Source organism: Pelodiscus sinensis, unplaced genomic scaffold (genome assembly GCF_049634645.1).
Source record: "Pelodiscus sinensis isolate JC-2024 unplaced genomic scaffold, ASM4963464v1 ctg92, whole genome shotgun sequence".
In the NCBI taxonomy this organism is placed as follows: Eukaryota; Metazoa; Chordata; order Testudines; family Trionychidae; genus Pelodiscus; species Pelodiscus sinensis.
This window is the reverse complement of record NW_027465832.1, coordinates 288,619-305,883: the sequence shown is the minus strand read 5'-3', so window position 1 is coordinate 305,883 and position 17,265 is coordinate 288,619. Positions and strand designations below refer to the sequence as shown.

Genomic DNA, 17,265 nt, shown 5'->3' with positions numbered 1-17,265 from the left:
CCATTTGAATCAGACAATATACTTACCAGTATTCTTTCCAAAACCCCACGCTAATGCTTTTGAAGCTCAGATGCACACCCTAGATGTCAGAAGGGCTCTCTCCTTCTACATCGACAGAACAAAATCTTTCAGATCCTCTCCTCATCTTCTCGTCTCCATCGCAGATCATAGCAAGGGAAAACAAATTTCATCACAGAGGTTGTCACATGGGAGCTCAGATTGCATTGCTACCTGTCATTCCCTAAACGACCTACCTCCGCCAGTTCAGATTCGGGCACACTCCACAAGGGCAGTTGCCGCATCTGTGGCTTACCTGAGGAAAATCCCACTTCATGACATATGTGCAGCAGCCACATGGTTGTCAGAAAACATCTCTGCAAAACATTATGCTCGCCTCCAGCATAGCAAACTAGCAAAAGCTGTACTACAAACGGCATACTTACCTGATGCAAAGTCCTTGCCTCCATAAGAAAATATTGCTTAACGTCATGTCATGTGGAGCACCCCTAGGGATGCTTCTCGACGAAGAAAAGGAGGTTACTCACCTTCCTGTAACTGATGTTCTTTGAGATGAGCGTCCCTGGGGGGTGCTCCACTACCCTCCCTTCCTCCCCTCTACTTCAGAATGCCCTCATGATAACATCTATAATACATTATTTGCCGGGTTCCGGATAGAGAAGAAACTGAAGGGAGGGGGGCCGTGCATGCGTGATAGTACTTAGGGAGGCTCTCGCGCGCCGCGCATGCGTGGCCCCCGATACATTGCTGAGAGAAAAATCCGTCGGGAAGCACTGGGGCGCTCAACACCTCAGGTGGAGCACCCCCAGGGACGCTCATCTCAAAGAACGTCAGTTACAAGAAGGTGAGTAACCTCCTTATCCTTGTGATTCAGCATGATCACACTGTTGCTTTTAGGAGTAATTAGAATATAGATTGTGTTATAAAGAAAATATGACGAATGATTAAAAGTTGGTACTAATAGAAATTTTGTATTGGAAGTAGATTGATACCTTAACTAAAGCAATTGTATCCCTTTCCCCACATGAAACAATTGTGTAGTTCCTGGGGAGGGGGAATGAATGAGCTTGGAACGTGAGTGTTTGGAGAAAGATAACTTGTAGGCTCAGCAGTTCCAGAGTCCAGATGATCAAAGAAGGGGGAGAAGAAGCTGGAAGACTCAGGGGCATGGAGGTACCATCAATTGGGCCCAAGATAAGACAGACCGGTGCGGGACCTATAGATGGTCTTGGAGTTAAGAGCAAGCACCTCTTCCCAGATGAACACTGGGAAGGAGGCACTAACATACTGATGTCAGATGACAAAGAAAAACAACTTCCAGATAAACAGATGTTAAACAACTCATGGGCTGTAGGAATAAGGAATCTTCCGGAAAAGGGCTTATTTTCCGCAAGATCCCGTCTAGACTGGTGCTTTTCTCCGGCAAAATCCCGAGCCGGAAAAAAGCGGCAGCCATGTTCATGCAAATGCCGCGGGGGATATTTAAATCCCCCGCGGCATTTGCAATTCCGAAGTGTCTCATTAGCATCCCTTTTACGGAAAAGGGTGCCAGTGTAGACACAGCCATGGTGATTAGGAAATGACACAGCAAAATGTATAGACCTGAATGGGTCTCGTCAGGATCGGCATGTCAGTCTGGACCAAGAGAAGCCCCTACTCCTCCCCCTCGCATTTAACTTGCCTGGCCAGTGAGTTCATGTGAGCAACAAACTGGTAACTTTAAGCAATGACAATACGGGGGGTGTGTGTGTGCATATGCATATAATGGAATTAATATTACATTGTCAATAAATATGGCCTTTTGCCTTATCCCCCTAAAAAGATCCTGTAATATTCTTCCAAGTATAACAACAATGGATATACATGGCTCCAGTTTTGAAGAGAAACACAAGTTCCACCTATTGGCACAATTGGTTAAGACACCAAATAGAAATCTGGGTTATGATGGAATGCTGAGCTAAGATTTGTCAAAGTCTGTTGACTTCCCCAAATTGTTGGGGAAATTCAGATATACTCATGAAAGCATGTATAAATTAGAGACGATCAAAATGGTTGTGTGTGAAAGTAGCTGTTTGTCCCTTGTCTTGCTCAGCATGGAAAGAAATCCACTCCTGAGTAAAGCAGCATGTACTGAAAAGTTAAAGGTGATTGGAACTCCTGGAGGAAATTCATTATATAGAAAGCTTGCATTTTCTCTGGATTTTCATCATTGACTTAAAAACTAGATCATAGAATCCTAGGGCTGGAAAAGACCTCAGGAGTCATCAAGTCCAGCCCCTGCCCAAAGCAGGGCCAATCCCAACTAAATCAACCTAGCCAGGGCTTTGTCAAGCTGGGACTTAAAACCTTCTAGGGATGGAGATTCCACCATCTCCCTAGGGAACCCATCCCAGTGCTTTACCACCCCCCTAGTGAAATAGTTTTTCCTAATATCCTGCCCATTAGGACTCAGGCCTTTCAGTTTCAGGTGTTGCCTGCAGCCATTACCAGGGGCGTCCTTAAAGCCAGGAGGCCGCCAGTGGGGGAGCCCTTTGGAGGTAGACCAAGGGCAAGGGTGTGTGCTGTGATGGTAGATTATAATGGAGTATGTCTTTAATTGTGTGTGCTGGTGAGAGCAGCACACTTGGTTGTGTGGTGGTCTATTCAGTCCCTGGTGAGAGCAGGGAGGGCAGGCGAGGGTTCTTGGTGAGAGGAAGTTCCCTTTAGCTACCCAAACTGAAGGTGTGTGTTTGTTCTGCGGCCCCCCCCCTCCCCCCACCGCCACTATGTGGTTTGGCACAGATGGGGTGCCTAAGGAGGAGGGCTCAAATGGCATCGGGGCAGTTGTGACAGGTAGGGGAAGATATGGAAGTAAGATCTGGACTGGCCAGCCAAGGGGAATGAGGTTTAGACAGTTATGTGCTATTCTTTTTTCCGGTCCTATTCCCAGCCTTAACCATTTTGGGAACTTTAATACCTGGCCATCACCCCTGAGGGAGCTGTTGCTGAATGCCAGGTCAGTATCCCAGAAGACAGCTGTCATCCACGATTTAATTCTGAATGAAGGGGCTGACCTGGCTTGTATCACTGAGACCTGGCTGAGAGTGGAGGGAGGCGTCAACCTTTCCCAGTTGTGCTCGGCTGGGTTCTCAGTACAGCATCAGCCGCAGCTTAATGGTCGGGGAGGTGGGGTGGCAGTATCTCGATAGACAATTATCTCACTTGCTAGGGTTGTGGTCCAACAAAGTGTCAAATTCGAGTGTCTGTACTTGATGTTGGGTGGCCAGGATAGGTTGGGTATGCTGCTTGTGTGCCGCCCACCTCACTCTACGGCAGATGCTCTGCTTGAGCTGGCCAACGTGGTCTCAGACGTGGCATTGAAGACGCTGAGGCTTTTGGTCTTGGGGGACTTTAATATCCACGCTGAGTCTGTTCTGTCTGGTCCGGCCCAAGATTTTATGGATACCATGACCACCCTAGGATTATCCCAAGAAATAATTGACCCAACATATGTTGCCGGTCATACACTCAATTTGGTTTTTTGGACTAAGGGTGATAGAGTTCTTGGGATAAGGGATGTGGCTACACTCCCTTTGTCATGGACTGATCACTACCTGGTCAAGTTTAGACTATCTGCTGACCTTCCTCTCCGCAGAGGCGGAGGACCAATTAAGATGATCCGCCCTCGGAGGCTGATGGATCCAGAGCGTTTTCTGAGGTCCCTGAGGGATTGTTCAGGCATTATGGCAAATGGTCCTGTAGATCCCCTAGTTGATACATGGAACACCGAGGTAGCCCGGGCAGTTGATATGATTGCTCCTAAGCGCTCTCTTCGGACCAGTTGAGCCAAGTTTGCTCCCTGGTTTCCTGGGGAGCTGATGGCAGCAAAACAGTCTGTGCGACGGCTAGAACGCCGCTGGAGGAGAGCTAGAGCTGAGTCTGATCGACTGTGGGTTCGAGCTGAACTGCGAGCTTACTCTGTGGCGGTGCTGACAGCGAAGAAAAGCTACTTCTCCACCCGTATCGTGTCCGCACAATGCCGTCCAGTGGAATTGTTTCGAGTAGTGCGGGGCCTGTTGCAGTCTGGCACTCATGATGAAATAGAGGAGCCTTTGGCCCCCCGCTGCAATCTGTTTGCAAAGCATTTTGCTAATTAAATCCAACCGGATGCAGGCGATCTTGACTCTGGTTGGTGTGGGGCACAGAATGTGTTGAGTGCACCACCCAGTCTTTTTTCTCTGGATCAGTTTCAGCTACTGCAGACTGAGGATGTGGACAGCTTGGAGGAGTGCGACCAACCACGTGCTCACTTGACCCCTGCCCTTCATGGCTTATTAAATCTAGCTGGGAAGGGATAACTGGCTGGGTCCAGGGGATTATTAATGCGTCTTTTAGATCTGGTATGGTTCCTGCTGCCTTGGAAGAGGCAGTGATAAAACCGTTACTCAAGAATGTTACAGGCTCCACATGACTTAAATAACTATTGCCCAATTGCTAATATTCCCTTCTTGGGCAAGGTACTTTGGTGAGCGGTGGCGCTGCAACTCCAAGCTTTCTTGGAAGAAACAGACTACTTAGATCCATTTCAGTCTGGCTTTAGGCCTGGTTTTGGAACTGAAACAGCCTTGGTCGCCCTGGTAGACGATTTACCCCGGGAGATAGACAGGGGGAGTGCATCCCTGTTGATTCTCCTAGTCCTCTCAGCGGCTTTTGATACCATTGACCATGGTATCCTTCTGGGACGCCTGGCAGAGTTGGGTATTGGAGGCACTGTTTTGCAATGGTTCTGGTCCTACCTGTCGGGACGCTTTCAGAAGGTGGGGCTAGGGGGCTGCTATTCAATCCCATGGCGATTGTGCTATGGGGTCCCGCAAGGTTCCATCTTGTCCCCTATGCTGTTTAACATCTACATGAAGCTGCTGGGAGAGGTCATAAGGAGTTTTGGAGGGCGGTGCCATCAATATGCAGATGACACCCAGCTCTATTTCCCTGTGACATTAGAACCAGGTGTGGCAGTGACCGATCTAAATCGGTGTCTAGAGGCAGTGATGAAGTCAAATAGCGCTGAAGTTGAACCCAGATAAGACTGAGGTCCTGTGGATCAGGAGGCCATCTGTTCCTGAATGTGGCATGGCACCTGTTCTAGACGGGGTTATTCTCTCCCTGAAAGAACAGGTACGCAGCTTGGGAGTCCTCCTGGACCCTTTAACATTTGAAAATCAGATTTCTTCGGTGGCCAGGAGTGCCTTTGGGCAACTTAGTTTGATCTGCCAGCTGCGACCCTTCCTGAACAAACATGACTTGGCCACAGTGATCCATGCTCTTGTTACATCCCTACTGGATTACTGTAATGCACTTTATGTAGGGCTGCCTCTAAAGAGCCTTCAGAAACTTCAACTGGTCCAGAATGCGGCTGCTCGAGTTTTAACTAACACTCGTTAATACAGAGCACATTATGCCAGTGCTTCAGCAACTGCACTGGCTTCCGGTATGTTTCCGGGCACAATTTAAGGTTTTAGTTATGACCTATAAAGCCTTAAATGAGTTGGGTCCAGGGTATCTGAAGGACCGTCTTCTCCCATATGAACCTGCCTGGGGATTGAGGTCAGCTGGGGAGGCTTTGCTTTGTGTTCCCCCACTTGTGGAGATAAGATTAACATCTACGTGGAACAGGGCCTTCTCAGCTTTTGCTCCCAGGCTGTGGAATTCTCTTCCTCGGGATATTCGCATGGCACCAACGCTAGCGTTGTTTTGGCGTCAGGCTAAAGCCACCCTTTTTACTTGTGCTTTTATTGGTGTTTGAGTCTGTATTTGTGTGTTCCTCCTCTCTATGGCTGTGTCTACACTGTGCCACTTATTCTGGAAAATCAGCCGCTTTTCCGGAATAAGCTGCGAGCTGTCTACACTGGCCCTTGAATTTCCGGAAAAGCAACGACGCTCTACTGTACAAAATCAGCCACTATTCCGGAAAAACTATTCTGCTCCCGCTCGGGCAGAAGTCCTTATTCCGGAACACTGTTCCGGAAAAGGGCCAGTGTAGACAGCCCAGTAGTCTTTTCCGGAAAAAAGCCCCGATTGTGAAAATGGCGATCGGGGCTCTTTTCCGGAAAAGCGCGTCTACATTGGCCACAGACGCTTTTCCGGAAAAAGGGCTTTTCCGGAAAAGCAGCCTGCCAATGTAGACGCGCCTTTTCCGGAAAAACTGAAAACGGAATAGTATTCCGTTTTAAGCATTTCCGGAAATTCATGCCAGTGTAGACACAGCCTATATGTTTTTAGCTGGTTATGTCCCTCTGAGGTCTCATATTTTAAATTCTCATATTTTAAATTTTTATATATATTTGTATTTTTTTTGGTTTGCTCTTGTAAGCCGCCTTGAATATTTTAAATAGAAAGGCGGGGTAAAAATATTTAAATAAATAAATATCTAACTTAGACCTCCCGCACTGTAACTTGAGGCCATTGTTCCTTGTTCTGCCATTCGTCACTACTGAGAACAGCCTCTCTTCAGCCTCTTTGGAACCTCCCTTCAGGAAGTTGAAGGCTGCTATCAAATCCCCCCTCACTCTTCTCTTCTGCGGACTAAAGAAGCCCAAATCCCTCGGCCTCTCCTCGTAGGTCATGTGCTCCAGCCCCCTAATCATTTTTGTCGCCCTCCGCTGGACCCTCTCCAATGCGTCCACATGCTTTCTGTAGTGGGGGGGGGGGGGGAGAATTGGACGCAGAGCTCCAGATGTGGCCCCACCGGTGCCAAATAAAGGGGAATAATCACTTCTCTAGATCGGCTGGCAATGCTCCCCCTAATGCACCCTAATATGCCATTTGCCTTCTTGGCTACAAGCACACACTGTTGACTTATATACAGCTTCTCATCCACTGTAATCCTCACGTCCTTTTCTGCAGAACTGCTACTTAGCCAGTCTGTCCCCAGCCTGTAACAATGCTTGGGATTCTTCCATCCCAAGTGCAGGACTCTACACTTGTCCTTGTTGAACCTCATCAGATTTCTTTTGGCCTGATCCTCTAATTTGTCTAGGTCACTCTGGACTCTATCCCTGCCCTCCAACCTAACTTAGTGTCATCTGCAAACTTCCTGAGGGTGCAATCCATCCCCTCATCCAGGTAATTAATAAAGATGTTAGAATCATAGAATGTTGAACAGAACCAGCTCTAGAACTGATCCTTGGGGCACTCCGCTTGAAACCAACCGCCAACCTGACATCAAGCCGTTGATCACTACCCGTTGGGCCCAATAATCTAGCCAGCTTTCTATCCACCTTGCAGTCCATTTATCCAATCCATACTACCTTAACTTGCTGGCAAGAATATTGTGGGAGACCATATCAAAAGCTTTGCTAAAGTCAAGGTATATCACATCCACCGACTTCCCCATGTCCACAGAGCCATTTACCTCATCATAGAAGCTAATCAGATTGGTCAGGCATGACTTGCCCGTGGTGAATCCATATTGACTATTCCTGATCACCAGGGCTTGCCAAGCGGTGGTGAGCCCCGCTCGCCAGCTGCGTGATTTCGTGCTGTTCTGCATTCTGCGCATGTGCAGATTGCTCTGCGCCGGCTCTTCCGGGTTGTAATCTACTCGCCACAGGCGAGTAGATTACATTATTTGTCAAGCCCTGCTGATCACTTTCCCCTCTTCCAAGTGCTTCAAAATGGATTCCTTGAGGATTCCCTCCATGATTTTTCCAGGGACTGAGGTAAGGCTGACTGGTCTGTAGTTCCCTGGATTGTCCTTCTTCCCTTTTTAAAAGATGGGCACTACATTTGCCTTTTTGCAATCATCTGGGATCTCTCCCAATCGCCACGAGTTTTCAAAGATAATGGCCAAAGGCTCTGCAATGACATTTGCCAACTCCCTCAGTACCCTGGGATGCATTAAATCCAGACCCAGGGATTTGTGTATGTCTAGCTTTTCTAAATAGTTCCTAACCTGTTCTTTCTCTACTGAGGGCTGCCCACCTCCTTCCCATACTGCATTGCCTAGTTCAGTGGTCTCCAACCTTTTTACACCAAAGATCACTTTTTAAATCTCAGAACAGGCGAAGATCTACCGCCCTGCCCTCTCTATTCTCCTCCTGTCCATCACTTGCTATCCCCAGCCCTTACTTACACATTCTGATAAACACTTTGTTAAATTATGCGATGTATAAAATTAAAATCACGTGTTTATAGTTATGAAATAAATGGTCCGTTTTTATTCATGCTATTTAAATCTAAAATGAAGCATTTATAGCTATACATTTTGTGGGGACAGAGTTCTATGGCTGGGGGCAGGGGAGAGGGAACAGGGTCCTGGGAGGGCAGAGGACAGGATTCTGCAGCAGGGGACAGGGTGCCAGTGGGGACAGAGTTCTGTAGCTGGGGACAGGGGACAGGGTGCCAGTGGCAGCAGAGAGTCCCCTGCATCTGCCTTGTCCCAGGATTCTCCCCCCCCCCCCCCCGAGGGAAGCCAGCACATACCTCCTTCCTCCGGGCCTGACTCCCCCTTCTCTCCCCCCCCCCCCCCCCCCCCGCAGTGCAGGGAAACCCCTCGCCTGCCTGCCCCGGGGCCAAACCCCCCTCTCGCGGCCCAGCCCAGCCCAGCCCAGCCAAACAAACCCCGGGGCCAACACCCACTCCCACGGTGCAGGGAAACCCCTGCGCTTAACTCACCCCTCCAGTGCCGGCGGCGCAGGGAAGCCTCCGCACTCCTTTTCTGGGGCCGACGCCCCCTCCCCCAGCACGCAACAGAGGGAAGCAGCCGGAAGTGACGCGGGCTTCAAACAGGACTTCCGTCCACCCCGCAGGAAGCCGGCACTACACTAGGGGCTTCTCGGGGGTGGGGGGAAAATGGGGGGGGGGGGTTGCCCGAATGCCTCGCGATTGACTGGTCAATACCTTGCGATCAACCAGTCGATCGCAATCGATGGGTTGGTGACCACGGGCCTAGTGCATTTGTCTGGGAGCTGACCTTGTCTGTGAAGACAGAGGCAAAGAAAGCATTGAGTACTTCAGCTTTTCCCACATCATCTGTCACTAGGTTACCTCCCTCATCCAGTAAGGGCCCCACATCCTCTCTGATCACCTTCTTATTCTAACATGCCTGTCGAAACCTTTCTTGTTATCCTTCACATCCCTTGCCAGCTGCAATTCCAATTGCGCTTTCGCCTTCCTGATAACTCCCCTGCATTCTCAAGCAATATATTTATACTCCTCCCTGGTCATGTATCCAAGTTTCCACTTTTTATAAGCTTCCTTTTTGTGTTTAAGCTCACCAAGGATTTCCCCGGTAAACCAATCTGGTCGCCTACTATATTTGCTTTTCTTGCTGCGCATCGGGATAGTTATAGGAGAGTGCTTATTGGCTCCCTCTTTGTTAAAACTCATGCAAATGATGTTTTAGTGCATGGGGTAACCTACATTGCTAGGTGCAGGCTGTCTATGCTGGATACCGAAACTCCACAAAATAGTAGCATTGATGATTTCATTGGGTATGTCTACACTACAGCGCTAATTCGAACTAAGCTAATTCGAACTAACGCATCTAGAACTAAAAACTAGTTCAAATTAGTGTTTTGCTAATTCGAACTAGCATGTCCACATTAAGTGGACCCTGAACCGGGGTTAAGGATGGCCGGAAGCAATGCCGGCAGGGCATCAGAGGAGGACTTAGAGCGTGGAGTTGCTGCCTCAGGCTAGCTGAGGGCTGTGCTTAAAGGGACCCGACCCCCACCCCGGACAGACAGTTCTCATGGGTGCCCCGCTTGCAAAGCAGTCCTGGCTTGGAGTGCCCTGAGTGCCCACACTGGGCACATCACAGCACTCGGCCATCAGACCGGCTGCACTTGCCGCAGGCTGCCATCTGGGGAGAGGGGGCAATTGGGGGGCTGTAGGAGAGCTTCCACCCCCAGAAGCCCACAGAGTCAGCCCAGTCCTCCCCATCGGGGGTGCGTACCCCATTCCTCCCTCACCTCCTTCCACTTACCCTTCCCTAGCCCCCCTTCCTGATTTACAAAATAAAGAAAACGTGTGGTCAAAAATAGAATCTCTCTTTATTGAACAAAACTCGGGGAGACTGGGAAAAGGAGGTGGGAGAGGGGAGGGCAATTACAATGATCAGAGGTTTGGAAGAGGTCCCATATGAAGAGAGGCTAAAGAGACTGGGACTTTTCAGTTTAGAAAAGAGGAGACTGAGGGGGGATATGATAGAGATCTATAAAAGCATGAGTGGGGTGGAGAGGGTGCATCAAGAAAAGTTCTTCATTAGTTCCCATAATAGAAGGACTAGAGGACACCAAAGGAAAGGAATGGGTAGCAGGCTTCAAACTAGTAACAGAAAGTTCTTCTTCACAAAGCAAAGAGTCAACCTGTGGAACTCCTTGCTGCAGGAGGCTGTGAAGGCTAGAACTAGAACACAGTTTAAAGGGAAGTGAGATCAAGTCATGGAGGTTGGGTCCATGTTGTGGTATTAGCCAGGGGGTAGGAGTGGTGTCCCTGCCCAAAGTTTGTGGAAGGCTGGAGAGGGATGGCACGAGACAAATGGCTTGGTCACTGTCTTCGGTCCATCCCCTCCAGGGTCCCTAGGGTTGGCCGCTGTCGGCAGACAGGCTACTGGGCTAGATGGACCTTTGGTCTGACCCAGTACGGCCATTGTAAGCTCAGGGTCGGGGGTCTCAGTGGACCACCTTGATTTTCATGCACACCTGCTCCTGGGTGGCCAGGCTGGCAGCTCTCCTGCCCTAGACGGTCACTTTCCTGTGCCTAGTGCGGAGGTCATGGACGAGGTCCACGATGTCCGCACTAGACCAGGCGGGTGCCCTCCTCTTGCGGTCCCAGGCAAGCTCCCGGGAGCCGCCAGCCTGGTCCCGGGAAGAGGGGGAGGGCGAGGGGGGCATCGGGTGGCTGGCTCGAGCCGTGCCAGGTGCAGGGTCTGCTGGCTGGGTGCTGGCAGGCTTGCACCTGGCACGGGCACCGTAGCCAGCCCGTGCCCCTTTAAGGGGTCCGGGGCCGGGAGGGGGGCAGACGAGTTTCCCTGGTGGTGCCCAGAGTGGCCACCAGGGAAAGCTGGGGAGGGCTAGCCTCCCACTAGTTCGAATTAAGGGTCTACACAGCCCTTAATTCGAACTAGTAAGTTCGAACTAGGCTTAGTCCTCGTACAATGAGGTTTACCTAGTTCGAACTAAGCGCTCCGCTAGTTCGAATTAACTTTGTAGTGTAGACATACCCATTCTGATTAGATCCATTATCTAGTGTTGGCAAAATGTATTTTTCAAGGCATGTTTATGCTTCGTGGTAATATAAAGCCTTTGCCCTACACCTCCTACTAAGGATGTAAAATCCTGTTTAATCAGTTAATTGGTTAAACAATATGTTTAACTGGTTAATCACTTACATGGAGTTGGGTGGGTGGCCACTACAGCCCTTTTGGGCTGGAGCAGTGGCCGGGCCAGGCAAGGGGCAGCTCTGGCAGGGCTGGAGCATCCCCTGCCCACAGCAGGCTACTCCAGCCAGGCCAGGCCAGGCCTGCCGGTTGACCATAACAAGTAACCCTTACCTCTGGGCTGGGCAAAATCCAGCCCATAAGCCACCAGGTCCAGCCTGTGCATGCAGCGGGGAGCCTTAGGCAGACTCACTGCTTGCCCTGCCCACTGCTCAGAAAACCAGCAGCTGGGCTGTTTGTGTTTCACAGTTGTGAGCCTGGGGGAGAGGCTTCATGTGCTGCCCCGCCCCCAGCACGATCCCCTTGGCTGGTTTCTAGCCAATGGGAGCTGCCTGTTTGAAGAAAGCACCCCTCCCCTCAGGAATTTCTTCAGACGTACATGGCCCCTGTGCAGGGGCAGGCAGGCAGGGAGGCTGCCTGAGAAATGTGCTAGGCTGCTGACGAGGAGTCACCCAGCTAAGTCTCTCAGCCAGAAGAGCCTGCCCCAGCCTCTCCCTCCTGCAACAGTGCCTGTACCCCCAAAAGCCAAACCCTCTGCCCCCTCCTGAAACCATACCCCCTCCCAGACCCTGCATCCCAGTCCCCTGTCCCAGGTCATAACTGCCTCCTTCACCCAAACTCCCTCCCAGACTTGCACCCCAGTCCCTTTACCCCAAGCTCCCTTCTGCACCCAATCTCCATCCCAGACCCTGCACCTCCTCCATTAATATCATAGAGGAGTGCAGCTCTTGACCGCTTTCCAAAATCTTGGAGTGGCCCTCCCATAAAAATTATTGTCCATTGCTGCCTTACCTGGTAAGGGTGATGCTTACCAGTTAACAATTCACATCCCAACTTCCTACAGCTCATCCTTACTATTAAAAGTAGCTTTATTTTTCCATTCCTTGCTCTAGGATGGTGCTTTTGTGCTATGATTGAGTGCTCTGCATTTTTTGGAGGCGATATTTTTGAGTGAAAACTACTTTGGTTTAGCATTCTGTTTGCAAAGATTGGGTATTGGGCTATACAGAAGAACTGAGCTGGATGAGTGGAGTGTATGCTCTGGGTAGTCAGAATAAGCAAAGGGAAAGCCTAGTTTCTCTGCTAAGATGCCCCTTTGATACGTAAAATACAAAGAAGTTCAGTCTTCTTTCTCCCTTCCTAAGATAAGCATTTGTTCATAACTCATGCACAAATTAGGGATGTCAATGACTAGTTGACTATCCAATAAGCAAATGCTTATCGGATAGTCAACACAGTAGTCGACTAATCGCTTCTCCCCCCCCCCCCCCCCCAACCCCTTGCTGCCTCTATCAGCTGGCCCCATGCTCCTGCAGTGCTTTTGGCTTTGAAGTGTAGCAACAGCCCTGGGGCTGTTGCTACACTTTAAAGGCAAAGGCGCCCTTATCAACTAATTGAATAGTCGATGCAAATTGCATCAACTGTTCGATTAGTCCATTAATCTAAATTTAACATCCCTAGCACAAATGACTAGTGGCAGATAGAGGTTGAGACTTAATTACCTACACACACACATTCTTAAGATAGACTAATTTAATTCAAGATACAATTGAGAGTGCCTCAACATAAGAAAGGTCTACTATCTAACTTGCAACATTGTTAATTATATCAATATTCCAGTCATGCATATGTGCCTATATGAAATTCCCTTTGGTGGTTTGCTTTTGTAAGAATAACTTGTTCTTCCATCAATTTAGAATTCTAATTATGAGAGCATACAACAGACAGCAAGAACCATTGCTGAGCAAGCTCACGAACTGGCCTATGATCCCACTTACATGTCACCTTTTGCACAATTTGCATGTGACAATGGATTGAATGTGAGAGGTAAGATTCCTACTGCTGGATAACATACATTTGATGGTGTCAGTTGAAATTCCTTTGTTGGACTCATGCTAGAGTTCCTGAATAGTAAGCAATAAGAACATAACACAAGAATGGCCGTACTGGGTCAGAACAAAGGTCCATCTAGCCCAGTATCCTGTCTGCCCAGTGGCCAATGCCAGGTGCCTCAGAGGGAGGGAACACAACAAGTAATCCTCACGTGATCTCTCCCCTGTCATCCATTTTCAGACAAACTTAGATATGTTCTGGGAAAGAGGATGCCAGCCTGTCGAGGGGCACGCCCCCTTGACGGTACAGAAAGTCACCAATGTCTGTTGTAGGCCCCCTTTCCCTAGCGCCAACACGACCTGCAGGTTCAGTTTTAACTAGTGCCCCTCTCACAGGGTATATACGGCTCTAAGGCCTAGTCAAGAGTGCATGTCCCTCCTATCAGAGTACTTACAGCCCAGCCCAAAAGTACAGGTCCCTCTGTCAGGGTATTTACGGCTTTGAGGCCTAGTCACGAGATAAGCCCTCCAAAGGCTAGGGAGCTGCCTGGTTGGGGGGTATGGGAGAGGTTGGGGGACCCAGGCCCTCCCACTCCACCGGGTCCGAGCCCAGGGCCCTGTGGGCAGAGGCAAGTGCTGCTGCCTGCTTGGTGGGGATTCCTGCCGATACACACCAAGCTCCCCAGAGGCTAATTCTCCACCCTGGGCTATTTCCTTCCACACTCTATGGGTTGTTCGGTCCGTTGAACTCCTGTAGGCGGCCCCCTTAGTCAGGGCTGTCGTTGGGGCTGGGGCTGTGGCCGCTGGAGGGATAACTTAGGGACTCTGGCCCAAGCTCCTTCCCCTCTGGCGGTCAGCCCCAACTGAGTGGCTCCCTGAGCTTTTATACCCTGCCTCCCCTGGGAGCATGCCTGGTGGGGCCTTTTCAGCCAGCTGGGCCAAGGCAACTCCCTGCCCCTCAGTGTGGGATAGATATGCCCCGTCACACAGCCATAATTGGAAAGTAGTGTGATCCAGTGCATAGAACACTGGACTGGAAGTCACCAGACCTGTGCTCTGTTTTTCACTCTATCACTGACCTGATTTGTGACCTGAACATAGCACATTGCCTCTGTCTTTGTTTTCCCTCCTGTCTTCTGGTCTAATTAGGGGATGTCTGAGGGTGGCCCTAAGCCAGCACCCACAGTCCTTGGGTGGCATGGTCACAGTGCCCCCAGGCTCCAGTCTTGGGAATTGGGTGGCCAAGCAGCACGGTCTCAGCTAGCCCCAGGGATCAGACAGGTTGGGCAGCATGGTGGCTACACTCCCAGCCCCAAGCTCCCCCCAGTCCTCTGCCCTGAGCACCCTCCCTGCCCCCATGGGTTGTGGTAGGACAGTACCTTTAAGTTACTTTCACACCTGGTCCTGAGGGTTCCATTTAATATTCAGTTTAAAGAAACTTCAGGGGGTAGCCAAGTTAGTCTGTACAGGAAAAAACAACAAATGGTCTGGTAGCACTTTATAGACTAACAAAACATATAGATGGGATAAGGGCTGTGCCCACGAAAGCTCATGATGCCATCTACATGTTTTGTTAGTCTATAAAGTGCTACCAAACCATTTGTAGTTTAAAGAAAGTCTTTCAAATGCATGGGGCAAGACTCCCTTCATGGGCCATCGGAACCTCCTCCTGTTGCCGGGAGGTGCTTAGCCTGTGTGCCCCTCTCATTATTCCATCTGCCTTATGGGTGTCAAATCTGTAATCTTCTTAACTCCTGCCAGCTAGAGCATAATCATTAGTTACTTCCCTTTTGACTGCTGGTCCTTTGTATTCACAGGCTTAATTGGAATTTGTGTAATAAAATACCACCTTATGGAGTAACTTCACGAGAACCTTACACAGCATTCTTACAGCACCACAATCCTTTGTAATGGACTATTTTCTTGCATTACAGGGGGAAAGCCAGATGACATCACCGTCCTTCTTTCTATAGTAGCCGAATATACAGACTGATTTGTCTAAAATGTCAATGTCTGTTTTCCATTATCTTGGAGTTCCTACCTACACATGTACTGTTTCCTGCTGGCCGGATCGATTTCTTTCTTTGCAGCTCATCTCAAGGGCCATTACTCAAGCTTGTTGCCTCTTACAAGGCAATTGAGATCCTTTAAGAATCACTACTGCAGTACACTGGTTTTCATCTGCCAGCAAGAAATGAAGAAAAAGGCATGAAGCTTGTCTCTCAAAACTTGGTAATCATTCACAAGGTGGGGGAAACCAGATCCATACGGTTACTACTTCTAAAATATTACTAGTTTAAAATGATTATTATTGGTTACAATTCAAAATGAGATTTAATAAATACAATTGATAAACTCTCCCCAACAGGGTGTACTACTATTCTGCTAGAAACATCCATTATCCAACAAAGGCGATGTTACAAAGCATACTTTCATAAACATAGTCTTGTTTCAGTGATAGGTGAGGATTTGTGATTTTTATATATATAGACACACACACTTTTTCTCTCCAGTTTATGGGGGGTTTATAGCATCTGTAAACATTTTGCTCTTGGCAAACATGGTGTCAACCTTAGGAGCCTTTTTCTAATACAAAATTTGAAATATTAATTTGAGCTGTATGGATGCACAAGTGTTTTGTGATTTCAGGTGCTTAATTGTGATCTTCCACATGAAAGTGGAAGGACTCCTCGCCGCTTTTCCACATGAAAGTTTTACAAATAATTCGTCCATAATGGGGCCTGGTATGTCTAGATGTTTTTTTGTGGTGGGGAACTTTTTGTTTAAAAAGGGTTTAATAATATTTTAAGTTGTAACTCAAATTTACGAAAGCCAGACTATTCAAAGTTGAGATTTAACACAATATCATTCGTCTGTGTCTGATCAGCATGCATGCTGCAATACCTAAGAATGATGGCTTGCATTAAGAACTGATAATCCTCAACTCTGGACTTCGTTGGTATGTTGTGTGGGTTTTTTTGTTTTGTTTTGCAGAGAGCATTACTGTTAACTAGACATGGTTTGTGTCTTGCCATTTTTGTTTTGTATAAAATAGAATCTGTACCAATTAATTTGATTCTTGTCTTGCTAACTCAAAAGTGCACCTCTGCTTATGCTGTAGCAGCAGCAGTAAGTATACAAATGGAAAATTGGTTAATAATTAGCAAACTTTACATTTCAGTAACTGATATTTGCGATTTTCAGAAAAAACCTTCATGATGATTACAATTATTCAGTAGCCACTCTGCAATATAGCATTTCCTTATGAATTTTAGTCATTGGCAGTTGTTTCTCCAGTTCCTGCAAGCTCTTTTTCTGAGGTGCATAAGCTGATAGCTGTAAAGATTATATATATTTTTGGTCACTTTTTCATTACCTTTTTTTGCTGGTAGAAAAGTACTTAGAAATAAATTAAAGCCATGTTTTATATAAAAGTCAGGTAACAATGTCTAGATGAGTGCAGTTATATTTCGTCAGTAAGGAATCTCTCCTTATCTGAAAGGAGATTTTACTACCTGGCTTATTGTATTAAAACTGTTTAAGTTTGAGTAAATCTCAAATTGTTTAAAGAATCTTTTTTTTTTAGTTGTATATTTGCATAGAGTTTTATTTATTTAAAATCACTTAACATGTACAGTAAAACTCCAATTGTCTGGCATCCAGTGGTCTGGCACTCCCGATAGTATGGCACCAACTGGAACCCGAAAGTGCTCCGGCCAGCTGGACAATTGGAGCTGCTCTGCACCGCTTCCCCAAGTCCGCTGCTGCCGCTGCTGAAACTGACGAGTGGAGGACTTGGGGAAGCGACGGGCAGAGCAGCTGGGGTGCTGCCGGGTTGGTCCCGCAGCGCCGCTCAGGTGAAGGGCAGCGCTGCGGGACCAACCCGGCAGCACCCCAGCTGCTCTGCCCCGCCGCTTCCCCAAGTCCGCCACTGCCACTTGCAGCCCCAGCTGGCCTGTCGCCAGCTGGCCTGTCGCCAGCGGCTGCGCAGGGCTT

General features: G+C 48.5%; 1 protein-coding gene across 2 annotated transcripts in view; it reads left to right on the top strand.

Moving 5' to 3' along the window:
• LOC112544843 (protein phosphatase PTC7 homolog) overlaps positions 1–16,979 on the top strand; it is a 95,442-nt gene extending 78,463 nt beyond the window's left edge. Inside the window, exons 4-5 of one of the 2 annotated variants that reach the window (XM_075914700.1) lie at positions 13,135–13,264; positions 15,204–16,979. In XM_075914700.1, the coding sequence (XP_075770815.1) occupies positions 13,135–13,264; positions 15,204–15,262 (189 nt within the window). In that variant the 3' untranslated portion in view covers positions 15,263–16,979. The remainder of the gene's footprint in view (positions 1–13,134; positions 13,265–15,203) is intronic. The other variant, XM_075914699.1, reaches the window with a different exon arrangement.
• The last annotated feature ends 286 nt before the right edge of the window (positions 16,980–17,265 follow it).